At 48.5% G+C, this 18,326-nt stretch overlaps 1 protein-coding gene across 1 annotated transcript in view; it reads right to left on the bottom strand.

The window, feature by feature from the left end:
* The window catches only part of LOC119179204 (uncharacterized), a 40,725-nt gene that overhangs the window by 10,023 nt on the left and 12,376 nt on the right, over positions 1–18,326 (bottom strand). Inside the window, exons 2-3 of the mRNA XM_037430275.2 lie at positions 15,005–15,223; positions 6,102–6,349 (exon numbers count right to left, since the gene is read on the bottom strand). Of these exons, the coding sequence (XP_037286172.2) occupies positions 6,102–6,349; positions 15,005–15,223 (467 nt within the window). The remainder of the gene's footprint in view (positions 1–6,101; positions 6,350–15,004; positions 15,224–18,326) is intronic.

The following is an 18,326-nucleotide window of genomic DNA, read 5'->3' as shown; positions in this document are numbered from 1 at the left end:
ACATTTACTTATTGCATACACAATAAAAAATACGAAAAAAAAAGAAATTAAGTTTCCATTCTTTTCTTTAAACAAAATGTGCTTGGCGCATGACAGTCCCTAAATGCTTATCCGTTATTAAACCAATCAAACAAGTGGGAATTCGGCTGCCTGCTAATGTTTATAATTACGTATCTTGTATCACTGGTGTTGTCTTCTCCATACTGTTGTCATGCAATTGTGTATACGTGGGTCAGACAGGTCACTGTCTAAATGTTAGGCTTCGGGAACATCTTAATTCTCTGAAAGGCCAGTCCGGCCTTCATTTAGCAGCCCACTGCAGGGAATGCGGCTGCGTGCCACTCTTTGATGGGACTTCTGTGCTGTTTCGGCATAAAAACCAAAAAGTGTGCGAGCTTATTGAGGCTGTGCATATTCGCGAGATGTCCGAGTCGTGTGCCAGTGTTCCCTCTGTGACCATACATGATAAGGAGTTGTTCTATCTAGGTTTTGCATGACGTGCGTGCTTTCCTGATGTTGCCCAGGTTTTAAATGCGAAGCATTTCTTGGCGAACTTTGGCGACTTTGAGCGTATCTATCTATCTATCTATCTATCTATCTATCTATCTATCTATCTATCTATCTATCTATCTATCTATCTATCTATCTATCTATCTATCTATCTATCTATCTATCTATCTATCTATCTATCTATCTATCTATCTATCTATCTATCTATCTATCTATCTATCTATCTATCTATCTATCTATCTATCTATCTATCTATCTGTCTGTCTGTCTGTCTGTCTGTCTGTCTGTCTGTCTGTCTGTCTGTCTGTCTGTCTATCTGTCTATCTATCTATCTATCTATCTATCTATCTATCTATCTATCTATCTATCTATCTATCTATCTATCTATCTATCCAGCCATCTATCCAGCCACCCACGACTTTTAGCTATCCTGGTCGTTTCGATAATGGTATCGATACCAAACTTGGCATGACATAACATGAGTGTATGAAGAACATATTCGACTAGTCATAACATGAAAATCATGGCATCAATGTCATGAATGTCATGATTAACATTTCACGGTCCTGCAGCTCTTGCAGTGGTTTCGATCACATGGCGTATTGCAAAACAGGTATGTTATGACATGATTGCATGGCGAACACAAGCGACAGACCCTAAAATGAAGATCATGACATGCGTGTCATGTAACAACACGACTACATGCCACGCTCTTGAAGCGCTGGTGGCCGTTTCGCTCGCATCACTTATACCAAATTCGGTATTACGCGACGTGAATGGATGACGGAGGTATGATACTGGTGCAAATATAATAAACATGAGATGCGTGTCATGTAACAACATGACTATGATGCACTCGTGGCCGTTTCCCTAGCTTGGCATGTACCAAAGTCGGTATTACGCGACACGAATTGACGACATAGGTAAATGACACATCCAAACATGATAATCACGACATGCGTGCCATGACACAACATGACTACATGCCATACTGATGATACACTCGCGGCCGTTTCACTAGCTCCACATATGCTAAATGCGGTATTACGTGATTCCAATGGATGACGAAGGTATGTGACTGATGCAAACATGATAATCATGAAATGCGTGTCATGTGAGAACATGACTACATACCACAGTCAAGGCGCCAATACACGAATCGCGATACATGAAATAGAAATCGTGGTGTGGCCGTGCGACGCACTTGTTCGTGTTTCGAAGTAGTGAAGCCCCATTTGATTTTTATTATGCAGCAGCCTTGGCTGTAGAAGCGAGCAAATTATTGACAAATACAAGCAGAATATCCTTTGGGTTGTGTCCAAGGGATGCACAAGCATAGTGTTATTAAGGTGAACGGTTAAGCGGCATCGCCAAATGAGAAAAGCGACCGTTGTCGTCGGTGACAGAGAACAAATTGCGATGTAACTCTATACTGAAGTGTTCGTGACGTGACGACAACTTCACAAAAGATGAAGTGACGTGAATACATCAACACCAAATTGTGTCACGGTCAAAGGTGTGATAATAAGGGGTGCCATGTAGAACACCAGATGAGTTGTTGAAAGCTTAGGAGGCTCTTGATTCTGGGAGCCGTACAGAACCACGTCAGACTAAGAGTCGTTGTACGCAATGCAAAGGAAGACGCTAACTTTAACGCTGGAAGGCATCGCATGAACATCACTTAGTAAAAGCAGCGTTTCGCCAGTAATGAGCGTCTAAATGGCATCAAAAACTGCTAGAAGAGCTGTTCTTTATTGTATCAAAAGCACTGGACTGGATACTAAGCTGTGTACTGTGCTGGCTACTGTACATACGAAACACCTTTTTCTATCCCCATCACCACCACTCTTAATCCCCTTTTTCTTCCCTTTCCCTTATTCCCTGTGTTGAGTGTCAGGCTAGAAAGCGCACTAGTTCCAGCCGACTTTTCAGCTTTGCAATAAATTCTCACTGTCTCTTTCTCAAAAGTCATTCAGAAAGGTTGGGCGTCACAAACGAGAGCTCAAGAAAGCGCACGCCGAATTCAAGCGACGGCGACAATGCCAGGCGCCGTTCGGACGTGCCAGAAGCCAGCATTCAAGAAGAGAACAAGCATCGAAAAGACTCCTCAAGCGTGCGCTGTCGCCCTAATGCACGAATGTCACACGCGTGTCCAGCGCTCTTCATGCTAGCGACCTGTGGTCCTCCGCGGACGGCTCTCTTCATCCGACAATATATATATATATATATATATATATATATATATATATATATATATATATATATATATATATATATATATGCTAGCGACCTGTGGTCCTCCGCGGACGGCTCTCTTCATCCGACAATATATATATATATATATATATATATATATATATATATATATATATATATATATATATATATATATATATATATATATATATATATATATATATATATATATATATAGAGAGAGAGAGAGAGAGAGAGAGAGAGAGAGAGAGAGAGCATCGAACGCGTAATTCGAAGGTCGTAGGTTCGATTCCTGCTCACGGCTGGCTATTTTTTCACCCACTTTTCTTTCTTTTTATTTACATTTCATTGGTTCTAATAACTTCCCCTATACATTCCTTGGCATTACTGTCTGTTAGATCTCATTATATTGTGTCAAAACACGGAAAAGCGAGCCCTTAGGTATACACTTCTTCCCTTTATATATATATATATATATATATATATATATATATCGAGAATAGTGCAGTTTAGGAAACAAAACAATAAAATATTTATTTAATCCTAACAGCTTCCGCTGGTGTACCAGCCTTCCTCGGAGGATCTAAGCGGAATGATACAAGTTCCCGTAGCAGAGGGCCACCCGCACAGCTTGGAGACGCCCAAAACGAAAAAAAAAGAAAGAAAAAAAAACGAGACAAACGGGCGAACGAGGCATGTAACAGACAACAAGAAGAATAACAAGTAGAAGAAGAAGAAAGGAGCGACGGAGAGCCGCCGGAAGCGGGCGTCTAATCCATGCATTGGTACTAGGGATAGATAAGACGCGCTGTCAGCTGAGGCGACCATGGAAAAGGGAAAAAGTGAAATATATTGCCGCTTATTCGCATCCCACACATGGATCGAGTTAAATTTCACGTGGTTCGGCGGCTGGCCCGCGGCGTCGGGCCACACACACACACACAAGAAACATGCGACCAGCTCCGGCTTTAGGAAAACATTGGCCACGATGCAAAGCTAATGTGCCCCCTCCCCCATGTGCCCTGTGCTGCAGAAAAGTGTATAACGAGTCATACTCAAAATAAATGAATGGATATTCTTTTAAAGGATGACCAAACAAAACATAAACAAATAAATAAAATTACCAAAAAATAAAAATAAAATCTAATGATACTAACACGGGCCGGTTGATGCACACAGCATCGAATTCGTTTATTTTCACGCGCTATAACGACCATCCTATGTGTGCGACTTCACGTATGTATAAATAGATTAATTGAGTATTTCACTTTCTCTATTTTCCGACGGAGGCGGAAATGTTGTAGGTCCGTATGCTCAGATTTGGGTGCACGTTAAAGAACCCCAGGTGGTCTAAATTTCCGGAGCCCTCCACTACGGCGTCTCTCATAATCATGTGGTGGCTTTGGGACGTTAAACCCCACATATCAATCAATCACTTTCTGTGTTTCACGAAACTTCGCGGAGGCACGTCAGTCGCCCAGGTCTCTTGTTGATTCTGTGAGTAAGTGATCTGAATTTCTTTATGAAGTATGACTTCCGCTGTTCGCGCTCCCGTGTGTTCTGGAAGCCGGATTGTAGGAGTATGACACTTACGCGTTCGAAAGAGTGACCAGGAAGGTTGATATGTTTGGAGAAGGGCAAATCGGGGAGGCCCTTTACTTGTGTCCTGTGGTTGTTGAAGCCCAAATGGAACGCGGTTTCTGTGTGTCCAACATATTCCTGCTTGCGCACCTCAAAGGGAATTTTGTATACCACGTTGGCTGAGTGACAGTTAAGGTCGCCTTTAATTTTGTACTCAAAGTCTGAACAGGAGGCTTCGGCCGTATCTGTGGTCACCATGTGTGTGCGCACCCTGCAGCGAGGTTAGGGTGTGCAAACCCTGCTGCAACAGCCCCTACAACACGACTCGAAACTACGCAGAGGCGGCCGGTGACAGTGCTTCTCCCCCACGCAGGGACTGACCCAACAACCCGTCAGGTACGGCCCGCTGAAGCACATGTTGGTCTCGTGATTTCATGGCCTTAAGAAAGAATGTTGATAAGCGCGCGAGGTTCGAAATACATGCTTCAAACCTGGAAACATATATTTCACCGGGATTCACACCAAAAGGTCTCACTGTTCAGCTGCAACCTGCAATGGAACACGTCTGGACGGCTTCTAGGCGACGAAGCGCCACCTCGCTTTGAGGAAAAAGGCTAAGATAAACAAGCGTACCTGTTATTTTGTTTGCCCCGCCGCGGTGGTCTAGTGGCTAAGGTACTCGGCTGCTGACCCGCAGGGCGCGGGTTCGAATCCCGGCTGCGGCGGCTGCATTTCCGATTCCGATGGAGGCGGAAATGTTGTAGGCCCGTGTGCTCAGATTTGGGTGCACGTTAAAGAACCCCAGGTGGTCTAAATTTCCGGAGCCCTCCACTACGGCGTCTCTCATAATCATATAGTGGTTTTGGGACGTTAAACCCCACATATCAATGTTATTTTGTTTAGCTCATAGTGTGTTAAAATCTAAAAATAACTTAATGTTACTAACATTGAGTGTTTGAAAAAGTGTATTCTTCAGGGCAGACGACAACGCGGGTGATATATGAACTATCGAGCAGTTTGCTGAGCCGCCATCTTCTTTAGACAGCAAAGTGGCCTGCATCGCATTTGTCTATGATGCCGTATTCTCGAAGCGGTCTGTTCGCCGGCTACGTGAGCACTGGAATCGGACTTCAGATAGCCGCCGTCAACTTAGCTGTCTATTTAGCCGTCTACAGTGAGTATTGAAACATACTCATAGCCATGATTGCTCTTTAGCATGTTTTTAATAAGGTACCCCTATGGCCACAGTGTGTAGATTGGTTATCGTGGTATAGAACTCAAAATACGTCTAGAATTCAGTCACATTGAAGGTTGAAATCGGCCATATTCATATATCTTTGGATTTCTGGCGATAATCTTCTCCACAGAATTGAATTTCTCTCTATAATACACGGAAGGGCCCTGCAAATATATATAGTAACCCTTTCTGACATTTTGTACAAACTGCACCCACCCCCTTTCCTATATTGTTTGCTGATTGACTCTTGAAGGAATAAATTTTTTGGCTACACCCGCCAGCTGACTTTCCTCAGGATGATCTCAATAAAGTTCTTTGTGCCGTGCCCAGTGGCGTAAGCAGAAATTCATTTCGAGGAGGGGAAAAAGGGGTCGCAATCTGAATTTTAGGGGGGGGGGGGGGGGGGCTAGGCAAGCCTCGTTCAGTGTCATTCCGTGCTCTGTCTTCCATCGCAGAAAGAGCTTTCTCAAAGGGCCCGTACCCAGCATGCCACCCCCCGGATGAAGTCACTGGTCGTACCATACATAGCCAACGTGATCCGAGAAAGTACACCTACCTCGGTTGTAGGGTGAGGTGGCAGGAGGGCAATGTCCCGTGTTGAGCATGACCGGCTGCAGACTACCGGTCGTCCCGCAGATCATGTCCACCTGATGCTGCTGCTGTGTGTGATGCTGCTGTGGCTGTTCGGCCAATGAGGAAGGAACGCACAATTCTGCGGACGCCGCGGATCCGTCAGGGGCAGAAGCCGTGCGCTGGGATTGTTGCTGCTGTTGTTGCTGGCTTTGCTGCGATTGGCTGCTGGCCCTGCGCAGTAGTGAGTGTACGCCGGCAGCACTTCAATCAAGGAAATCATTCAGGAGCCATAAAATAAAAGCATGCAAATGCAGATAACAACAAGGTTGAAAGTTACGCTTGTCCCTGTCTCGTCTATCTATCTATCTATCTATCTATCTATCTATCTATCTATCTATCTATCTATCTATCTATCTATCTATCTATCTATCTATCTATCTATCTATCTATCTATCTATCTATCTATCTATCTATCTATCTATCTATCTATCTATCTATCTATCTATCTATCTATCTATCTATCTATCTATCTATCTATCTATCTATCTATCTATCTATCTATCTATCTGTCTGTCTGTCTGTCTGTCTGTCTGTCTGTCTGTCTGTCTGTCTGTCTGTCTGTCTGTCTGTCTGTCTGTCTGTCTATCTGTCTATCTATCTATCTATCTATCTATCTATCTATCTATCTATCTATCTATCTATCTATCTATCTATCTATCTATCTATCTATCTATCTATCTATCTATCTATCTATCTATCTATTCTAGATCTCCTGGCCGTTTCGATATCGCATCGATACCAAAATTGGTATGGTATGACATAACTATATGACGAACAATAGTAACGAGTCATAACATGGAAACAATGACGTGTATGCCATGAATGTCATGATATACATTTCATGGTCTTGTTGCTCTTGCGGAGGTTTCGTTCACATGACAAGTTGCTAAACGTGTATGGTATGACATCACTGCATGACGAACACTAGCGACGAACCCTCACATGAAAATCATGACACACATGACATGTAACAACATGACTACATAATACACTCATGACGTGGTCATGGCCGTTGCAGTAGCTTCGCATGCCAAAATTGGTATTACGGGACGTGAATAGATGACAAAAGTATGTGACTGGTGCAAACATGATAATCATGAGATGCGTGTCATGTAAGAACATAGCTACATGCCACAGTCAAGGCGCCAATACACTTCGACGTGGCCCGGCTGACGTGCGCGCCGACGTTCGTTTCGTCGCGTCATTCCGGCGATGCCACGCCAGGCGCCGATCTGTCTGCTACATACTCGTTGGCTCGCACCACGCTGCGTTGTTATGCCGCATGCGCGTTTAAGCGCGCCCGGCGTCCCTCCGTCACGAAGAAAGGCGACGCGGTGCTGTCTGGTAATGTCGTCGGCGTGAAATACAGCATGTCGCATATCGCGCTGGTGGCCGCCGGGCTGCGCCGACGGACGCTGGCCACGTCGGTCGCGCCTGGCGTCCGACTATAGAGTGCTCGCGTTCTGCTAGCGTTGCGTCGCTGCGCCAAGCTTGTGCGCGCGTCCACGTTACGTCGGAGTGATTGGACTCTTCATGATGCGCTCGCCGCCGTTTCGCTGGCTTCACATATACCAAGTTTGGTATTACAGGACGTGAATGAACGACGAAGGAATGCAACTGACGAAAACATGGCAATCATGAAACGCGTGTCATGTAACGAGATGACTACATACCACAGTCATGATGTGCTCGTGGCCGTTACACTGGCTTTACATATACCAAATTCGGTATTTCAGGACGCGAACAGACGATGAAGGTAAATGACACGACCAAACATGATAATCATGGCATGCGTGTCATGTAAAACTGGACCACATGCTACTCTCATAGCACGCTCGCAGCCGTTTCTCTAGTTTCACATCGAAGTTTGGTATCAGATGACTTCAATAGAAAACAAAGGAAAATTTCACGTCCAAACATGATAATGATGACATGGAAGTCATGCACCGCATAATATATGTCCAGTGGTGTACCAACTCTTTCGCGAGTGGGGGAGGGTGGCAGACCTACCTCACTTGTCAGCCAATATATATATATATATATATATATATATATATATATATATATATATATATATATATATATATATATATATTGTAGCGAAGCCTCCGAACTATGAAATGTGTCGAACTCTTGAGTACCTTCTAGTGGGGCTACCCAACAAGGACGCCGCTCGAGCTGGGCCCCCGTGCTTGGCCATTACTGTCGCCATTGTGCTTGCTCGCTGTGGACCGGCTAATAAACGCCTTAACATTTTGGTGGAGAGTGCTGTGCCCTTCAAACATCTTCGGTTCACATTCGATGCCCTTGGAGCTTAGATCCCGTACCGTGCCTTCAACCATGCAACAAGACGCCGCTCAGCAAACGCTTCCTCCTGCGCCGACGCCATGTTCCGGTGTCCCCCGCATCCGCGACCCACCTGTCTTCACCGGCGCGGATGGCACCGACGTCGAGGACTGGCTCGTCATGTACGAACGCGTCAGCGTCCCCAATCATTGGGACGAGGCAGGTAAACTCGGCAACCTGGTTTTCTACCTCGCGGGTGTGGCCGGCATGTGGTATAACAACCACGCGTCTGATTTCGCAACCTGGTCCGATTTTAAGACCGCTATCACCAACGTTTTTGGCCGCCCTGCCGTTCGTAAGCTGCAAGCCGAGCAGCGCTTACGCGAACGCGCTCAGCAGGCCAGTGAATCATTCACCAGCTACATTGAAGACGTCCTTGACCTATGCAAGAAATCCAACGACAGCATGTCCGAATCAGACAAGATCCGGAACGTCATGAAGGGCATTGCCGATGATGCCTTCACGATGCTGCTGGCCAAAAACCCAGGCACAGTAGCTGAGGTCATCACGCTGTGCCAGAGCTACGAGGAGCTCCGCCGGCAGCGTTCGATGACCCGTCGCTCCACACCACGAGATGCAGGGCTTGCAGGCTTGGAGGCGAGCTGTGACCAGGTGGCACTGCTGGCAGACCTCAAGTCCTTCATACGTGAGGAAATCGCACGGCAGTTCTCTCTCCTGCCCTTCGCCCACCCACCGGCTGCTCAACAATCGGCCACTACCAATTTCCCCCCCATCCGCCGAGCGATTGAGCAGGAAATAGCGGAGGTTATGCCTGCGTACCACCCACAACAGCTTCCGGCTCCTGTACCCTCAAGTTACGCCCAAGTGGTCGCCAGGCCGCCTCCAGTCGTTCAAGCGCCCGCCCCACTGACTTACGCCGAAGCTGCCGCACGACCTCCATCCTTTGCAGCGGGTATGCCGGCTACGTATGTTGACGTGACCTCTCAGACTCAGCTCCAGCACCCCCTGCAGCCTTTCCAGCCACCGTTCCGTCCATCGGCTCTTGCGTCATGGACAAGACCTACCCCGGCGAACCGATGGCGCACATCCGACAACCGGCCCATTTGCTTTGCCTGCGGTTACGCCGGCCACGTAGCACGTTATTGCACTCGCGTACAGACGCCCCATATCTCGTCGCCTGTTGCTGGCCAGATTAGGCGTACCTATCACGAGGAAACGCCGTCTATGCCACCGCCAACTCGCCTAGCTTCATCTTCTCGTAGGTCACCGTCTCCACGACGTCGTTCCCCGTCCCCCATGCGGCCAAGTTCAGCTGCTCACGAGCGGGAAAACTAGTCGTCGCAGTACCCGAGGCAAGGACTGCGATGCTATCGCATTGTGAAAGCCCTCAGAGCCGCCCATCTAATGTCATTGACGTGCTTGTGGACGGTGTTCACGCATCTGCTCTTATTGACACAGGAGCTGCAGTATCCGTTATGGACGAAAAATTTTGCCGCTTGCTTCGTAAAGTGACGACGCCAATTTCTGGATTGTCCCTTCGTACCGCTGGTTTGCATCGTATCCATCCTACAGCAGGGTGCACAGCTCGCGTTGTCGTTCAGGACGTTCTGTATGTCGCCCAATTCATCATCATTCCCGCATTCTCTCATGACGTCATCCTGGGGTGGGACTTTCTCTCCCGCAACGACGCCGTCATCCATTGTGCCGCCGCCGAAATTGAACTCTCCCCCTTCTCGCATTTGACGCCGGAAGACAGTTCTTCGAAAGTGAGCAAGATTCTCGTGAAAGACGATACCATAGTGCCTCCAAGCTCCACGATGGGTGTATCTGTCTACTGCGCTGGACTCTCCGACACAATTGCACTCGTTTCGCCATCCGACCGTGCTTGCAGAAGGAAAGGGTTGCTAGTACCTTTCGCGACCGTGCAAATCACCCAGGACAACGCCTCTATTTTCGTGACCAACCCATCCCCGTACACTGTTACCTTGGTTCGAGGGGAATGTCTCGGCAGAGTGGAACCAGTGGATAACGCACAAGTCCTGGACGTACCTGATGACTCGCGTCGTCCCAATTTGCGTACCATCAGTGCTGTTTCCACTTCTGATTCGTCATCTCTTGATGTATTTGGCCCTTGCATTGATGACAACCTCACGTCGGTACAGCGTTCCCAGCTTCTGAACCTGTTGCGAGAATATCGTTCTTCTTTCGATGTCGGGCGAAGTTCTCTCGGTCGTGCGTCCGCTGTTACGCATCGTATCGACACTGGTGCCCATCCACCATTACGGCAACGTCCCTACCGCGTGTCGCCTGCTGAACGTCGGGAAATTAACGAGCAGGTTGATGATATGCTCAGACGCGACGTTATTCGGCCCTCGGATAGTCCATGGGCGTCTCCTGTTGTTCTTGTTGCGAAGAAAGATGGTTCTGCGCGGTTTTGTGTAGACTACAGACGGCTCAATAAGATCACTCGCAAGGATGTTTACCCACTGCCGCGCATCGATGACGCAATTGACAGCCTTCACGGAGCCGAATTTGTTTCTTCTCTCGATCTGCGCTCGGGGTACTGGCAAGTACCCATGGCTGATGACGCTCGACCGAAGACTGCGTTCATCACACCCGACGGCTTGTACGAATTCAACGTCATGCCGTTTGGTTTATGTAATGCACCTGCGACCTTCGAGCGCATGATGGACACCGTTCTGCGCAACTTGAAATGGCACACGTGCTTGTGTTACCTCGATGACGTTGTTGTGTTCGCTCCAGATTTCTCTACGCACCTCCAACGTCTGAAAGAAGTTTTTGCACGTGTCAGCAATGCCGGCTTGCAACTAAATCTGAAGAAGTGCCACTTTGCAGCACGGCAACTCACCATCCTTGGGTACGTCGTGTCCAAGGATGGCATTCTTCCTGACCCAGCCAAGCTTCGGGCCGTGGCCGAATTCCCCAAACCTGCATCCGTCAAAGAACTGCGTAGTTTCGTGGGCCTGTGCTCGTACTTCCGACGCTTCATACGAAACTTCGCCACGATCATATCACCGCTGACGAAGCTCCTTGGAAGTAACGGGTCCCTCAATTCGTGGTCGTCTGAGTGCGACGACGCGTTTGCGAAGCTCCGCCATGTGTTGACATCTCCTCCCATTCTACGCCACTACGACCCTACGGCCCCGACGGAGGTGCACACAGACGCCAGCGGTGTAGGCCTCGGCGCTGTCCTGGCGCAGCGCAAACCCGGATTCCCTGAATATGTCGTAGCATATGCAAGCCGTACGCTCACGAGAGCTGAGACAAACTACACCGTCACGGAGAAAGAGTGCCTGGCGATCGTCTGGGCTCTTACAAAGTTTCGACCGTATTTGTATGGTCGCCCATTCGATGTCGTCACCGACCATCATGCACTATGCTGGCTTTCATCATTGAAGGATCCCTCAGGCCGTCTCGCCCGTTGGGCTCTTCGTTTACAAGACTACGACATCCGCGTGCTGTACCGCAACGGAAACCAGCATGCTGATGCCGACGCCCTCTCGCGCTCCCCTCTGCCTGAAGGTGATGTGCTCTGCTCAGTATCCTCGGCTGCTGTTTCTGCCATTGACGTTGGCATAATCGCTACCGAACAGCGAAAGGATAATTGGATCGGCCCGCTGATCGACTTGCTCTCTGATCCATCCGCAACGCCATCCACGCGTGCATTGCGTCGTCAAGCTCGCCATTTCGCCATTCGTGACGGCCTTCTACACCGACGCAATTACGACGCCGACGGCCGGCAGTGGTTACTCGTGATACCCCGCAGTCTGCGGTCAGAGATATGTGAATCCTTCCATTCTGATCCGCAATGCGCGCACTCTGGGGTATTCAAAACCTACCATCGCATTCGACAACGCTACTTCTGGCGCGGGATGTACCGCTATGTGCAGCAGTTCGTTCGCTCTTGCCTCACTTGCCAACGCCGTAAACCATCAGCTCACATGTCGCACGCCAGTCTACAACCATTACCTTGCCCTGACCGTCCCTTTGGGCGCGTAGGTATCGATTTGTATGGACCACTTCCTCTGACGTCGGCTGGTAACCGCTGGGCCATCGTTGCCGTTGACCATTTAACGCGATACGCCGAAACCGCCGCTTTCCCTGCGGCTGCTGCGCGCGATGTTGCGTCCTTCCTGTTGCATCGATTTATACTGCGCCACGGACCACCCCAAGAGCTTCTCAGCGATCGAGGCCGTGTCTTCTTGTCGGAAGTCATCGAAGCCATTCTGACGGAGTGCCATTCTGTCCACCGCAAAACTACTGCTTACCACCCACAGACGAATGGCCTCACCGAACGCTTTAACCGCACCATCGGCGACATGCTTTCTATGTACGTCGCTGCCAACCGCACCAATTGGGATAATATACTGCCCTTCGTCACCTACGCCTACAACACCGCCCCTCAGAGCACGACTGGTTTTTCACCTTTCTACTTGCTGTACGGAAGGCACCCGTCGCACACCATGGACACGATACTCCCGTACACGCCGGATCCATCTGAGTGTACACCTATTTCCGAGACAGCCAGGCTTGCTGAAGAGTGTCGCGAGCTTGCCAAGACTTTTACGACGCAAGAGCAAGAGCGGCAGAAGAGTATCCGTGATGCCAGCACCACTTCTGAGCCCACGTTCCTTCCTGGTGCGCTTGTATGGCTCTCGATCCCGACCTCTGCCGCTGGCCTCTCTTCCAAACTACGTCCCAAATACGAAGGCCCCTACCGTGTCATCGAGCGCACCTCACCCGTCAACTATCTGATCGAACCCGTTGAACAATCTTCGGACATGCGCCGCCGTGGGCGAGACATCGTCAACGTGGAGCGCCTGAAGGCTTATTATGACCCGCTCATAATAACAAGCTGTTAAGTCGCCAGGCGGCTCCCTCTTCGACCCCGGGGTAATTGTAACGAAGCCTCCGAACTATGAAATGGGTCGAACTCTTGAGTACCTTCTAGTGGGGCTACCCAACAAGGACGCCGCTCGCGCTGGGACCCCGTGCTTGGCCGTTACTGTCGCCATTGTGCTTGCTCGCTGTGGACCGGCTAATAAACGCCTTAACAATATATATATATATATATATATATATATATATATATATATATATATATATATATATATATATATATATATATATATATATATATATAGTAAGATTGAGATCTTCATTGACGCGCTCGCACTTTGATGTGAATTCTTATGTACAGAGGTGGCACGACGCGCTTTCTTAGGTACCATGAAGTTCAATCGCAGTTTAGCGGGCCGAAGCCGAGGAATGGTGCCATTATCCGAATTTCCGGGTCTAATATAGTTTCTTTATTAGTTTGTTTAATAAGTATATTATGGATGTTAGTCGTCGGGATGGAGATGTACCAAGCGTCAACGAGGATACATTTATACGCGTTAAACGGCGCTATAGCGGTCAAACACCGAAGCATACATTCGGCAAACCCTTATTTATCAAGGTAGAGTATATATGCAATTACTTCTGTAAAGGCACGTTTTACTTTCGCGTTTTACTGCCGCTATAGCTCCAACTTCCAAGTTGCCCTAAGCTAGGCTGATCAGGTTTATCACAGACGAAAAAAAAAAACAATTTTTGGCGTTTAATATCAGAAAAACCTAATTAAAAATCAAAAACGATTCGTCACACTCATGGGCTCGCATTAGCTTCAACAGAGCAGGGGTGATGGTATACCTTTTTCGAAGAAAACTGTTTTCTGAAAGCCGCAAACGATTTGACCGATCCATAAAACGTTTGCTTGTTCCAATCCGTAACTGCATGAACAAGTCCAAGCAGAATAAAAGCATGAACAAGTGATGTACTATAAAGGGCCCCTCTTCAGCGCATGCCTGCTAAGCAATACTATATACAGCACGAGACGTTAAAACGTCCCATAGGCAACCCGCACCGCAAAAAACCTACAAAGAAAATAGTCACAGCGAAGATGTTGGCGAAATTTCACTATGTTTTAACATCGCCTCGCAACATTTCCATTCTCCCATAAGAACATAATTGAGTTATTACTGTTGTGATAGAAAACTTTGCTTTACTCGTTGGTTTCCCCAGCGTGCAGCCGAGATTGACTACTGTCGAAAGTGGGGGCATCTGGTAACTCAGCCCCCCAACGATTCTTCGGGGGCAGAGAACTCACGTTCCGCCCCACCCCCCACGGCTGATACGCCTATGTATACCACTGCCTCGTAACGTTGTGCTGATTTTAAAGTGACATACCAACTTTCCTCATTCATGCTTCGCATATGATCGATTTTCACTGTACGTGGCATCTGGCAATATTTCTGGTTACTTGCTTTGTCTTAACCTTTGTTGTTGTTCACAGATGTTCTGCTTTCTACATCTGCTGTAGATGCCGGGCGGTTGTTTATGGGGGGAGGGAGGGGGGGGCTTTGTGCGGTGCTAAGGTGCTTCGCCCGTAAAGTGGATTCTGGTAGGCAACATTGTTTCTGTAATCGTGCGTTAACCGAACGAGGTCGGTCATCTTACCTTGATGACGATGCCTGAGAAGCTGATGAGGATCGCCCCTTGGACCTCGTCTGTCCCTGCTGCTGTTGCTGTGGTGGTTGCGGGGTAGGCGGTTCGAATCCTTTCAGCGGTTTCCTGCGGCGAGGCTGGTACTTGTAGTCCGGGTGGTCCTTCTTGTGCTTGCAACGCAAACGCTCCGCTTCCTCCATGAAGGGTCGCTTCTCGTCATCGCCAAGGACCCTGTTCGGGAGGTTTCGAGATAGTCAGCATTCGTAACTATAGTAACGCAGAGACGTCTAGCCCGTGCATGTTACATGATGGTTAGATGTTTTGTAATCATCATCATCCTGACTACACCACTGGAGGGCGAAGGGCCACTCCTATTATCTGCCAATCGACCCGGTCTTGTGCTTTCTGCCTGACCTCATCAGCCCACATAACTTCCTCTCTCCCCCTTGCGCTGTTCGCCCATGTCACGTTTCTGTGCCCTGAGTGGCATGCGAGTCTGAGTTTACGTAAATTATCCTTATTTCAAGCACGTCTCGTGTATTAGACAACGCCGGCATTGAATAGACGAGGCGTTTCAAGAAGAAAGATAATTTACCTAAACTCAAGACATACATGTCGCACAGGCCACACAAACGCCACGTCCAAAGTATCAAGGTAATGTTCATTGTCAATTTACATGCTGTACTACCTGATGGCGCGCATTACATTTTGAACGCAGCGTACTAAAAGCAAAACGATTATTCCGTATCCAATTCTAAAACTATCGACAAGACAGAAAGAAACAATACTACACAAGGCTATGCTATGCCCTGCTGCGATGTCTGAGCAGCTGTGTGGTTACGCCACTTGCCTTTGGGATGGTGGGCGTGCGTGATCAAATCCCGCTTTGCCGGGAAATGTTTTCGCCAATATTTTCTACCTTGCCTTCCTTTCTATCTATTTCTTTGTCTTTCTGTCTTCGCTCTTACCCATTTTACCATCCATCAAAATTATCGCAACTCCTCCCGACTAATAGGTGCATTGTCCAAAGAGCGAAGCAGAAGATGATAACAGCGCGATGAGAACGCGAACCTGCTGAGTCGTACATTCACGACCAGCTGGGACTCCGAGAGCTGAAACAGCTCCGTTGTTAAAATTACTTCTTTAAACATCGTTGGCCATACAGATGGCGCCCTCGAAATGTCATTTTAAAGAAAGCCACTACGTATCCATACGCTCAAGTATTGCTTAGCCTACTCTGAAAGGAGATTTCGTATGTTTTCCTAACGCGGATTATGTCTGCGACAACCGTTCACGTTTCAAGGCGATGGAGCTTTTTAATGCGAAAGCCTTAGATACCGTAAAAAGTGTCAATGTTGACCGCTCTCTGCGTTTCGGCGCTTTCCCGCGTGATGCAAAAGATCATTGTCACGTGATGAGCACATTACATGCCGTCATCACAACGTCACAGATCCCCGAAACTTTTTTTGTCACCATGACGTGACAGTGAAGCTAAATACGGTGACTTCGCGCGATGGTGTGGTCTCATGACTTTCGGTGCTTGGCCGAAGGTGTGCCACTCAAGGAACCACTGAGGCAGCTCCAAACTATAGGTGAGGTGCGAAACGTTTGCGATGCCTCTGATCTAGGAGGGAGGCAATGCGAAACTGCCTTACCTGCAGAAAACTTTCGGGGTCGGGCGGAGGAGAAGCAGTACAACTACACAGAGGGAAGAGCGTGATTTTCACTTACGAGTCACCTTTGGCGATTCAATGAGGTTGTGAGCTTAACGAAAAAAAAAAATAGGGAAAAAATTGGCTGCGCATACGCGTGCCTCGGTGCAAATGGCTAAAGACGATAATTATGTGACAGACTTTTTTTTGTGTGTGCACAGCATATTATTTTCAGCGCTGCCTACGAAACACTAGGGTTGTTAAATATATGTGTCTTCTAGTAAAGGAACACACCACATAATACTTACTCATTGATGGTGTGCCTCAGATACGCATTATAGTTACTTTTTGATCGGCAATGTTTAAAAGTATGAACGCAGCCACCGCATCAAGATGGCTGGGCGTTTAGCACGGGAAAAAACATTGGCTGGGTGGCTGAATCGTGTGACAAACAGACAATGTTTCTGCGTAGAATTATCCCAAGAAATATCATCTAAAAATAATGCGGAAAACGTGGGTTTGGAAAAAAATAGTGTTTCACAACTTCAAGTACTTTCGTACTAAACTGTGAGTTAGCAGTAAGCCGTTCCTATAACTTGTGCATTGAGTGGTTTACTTCCCAGACCCTACATGGAAGGGGAAGAACTACACTCGTTCCTTTAGAAAAAATTGCCCGCAGCTTCCCTCGGGGGAACACTGAGGAGGATGCGGAGCGTAACTCACGCTATCCGAGGGAACTCGACCGGCAATCAACGACTGCTTGCACGTAGCACACACGACGTAGTCGGCATAGTCGGTGCCCTTTCCAAACGTATCGCAAAGAACCGACAACGCTTTGAAGTTGTTCTGAATGTTGCCGATCCGAGTTAAGTTGTTATCGAACCAAAGACGATCACACACCTTGCAGGTGTGGCCGAAGCTTCGGTCGAGGAAGTCGCGCTTGAAGCGAGCGTTGGGCGTGGCATACTGCTTGGCGCGCCACGCCGCTACCTCGGCGCGCTTGCGCTCGCGGGCAGCATCGGGATCGGCCTCTCGTCGCCGACGCTTGCACTCGGCTTCCCGTTTTCGAAAGTCCGGGTCCTCTTGTCGACGCTTACGTTTCAAAGCGGCCGAACCCGGTGCTGCTGCTCGACGCTGACGTCTCTCAGCGGCTTCACGTTCTCTAAGTTGAGCATCTTCCGCTTGACGCCGACGTTTACGTTCGGCGTCGCGAGCTCTTCTCCGCGCTGCCTTGTCTTCGGACGACGACTTGGTTGCGGTTCCGCCAACACTTTGGCCGGCGCTGGTCGAAGGGACGTCGATAATTGCGACCTCGGACGTCGACGCGCCGTACAAACCAACCGACGAGCGGCAACTGAGCGAGCGAGCACCGACCTTGAGTATATATACAGCGCGACGGCGCATGCACTGTCAGCTGTCGAATGTTCGAGAAGGGGGAGAAGCGCAACGGCGCATGCGCGCGCGTCAGCTGCCGATGTTCTCGAAGCGCGACGGCGCATGCGCGCGCGTCAGCTGCCGATGTTCTCGAAGCGTGACGGCGCATGCGCGCTACATTATACATCTAGCGAATGTTCGTGAAGAGGAGAAGCGCACGCGGTGTGTAGAGGAGGAAGGGTGCACAGATGGTGGAGGAGTGAAGCGTGCGCGGTGTGTAGAGGAGGAAGGGATGCACAGATGGTGGA

Source organism: Rhipicephalus microplus, chromosome 7 (genome assembly GCF_043290135.1).
Source record: "Rhipicephalus microplus isolate Deutch F79 chromosome 7, USDA_Rmic, whole genome shotgun sequence".
Classification (NCBI taxonomy): Eukaryota; Metazoa; Arthropoda; class Arachnida; order Ixodida; family Ixodidae; genus Rhipicephalus; species Rhipicephalus microplus.
This window is presented reverse-complemented; position numbering and strand designations above follow the sequence as displayed.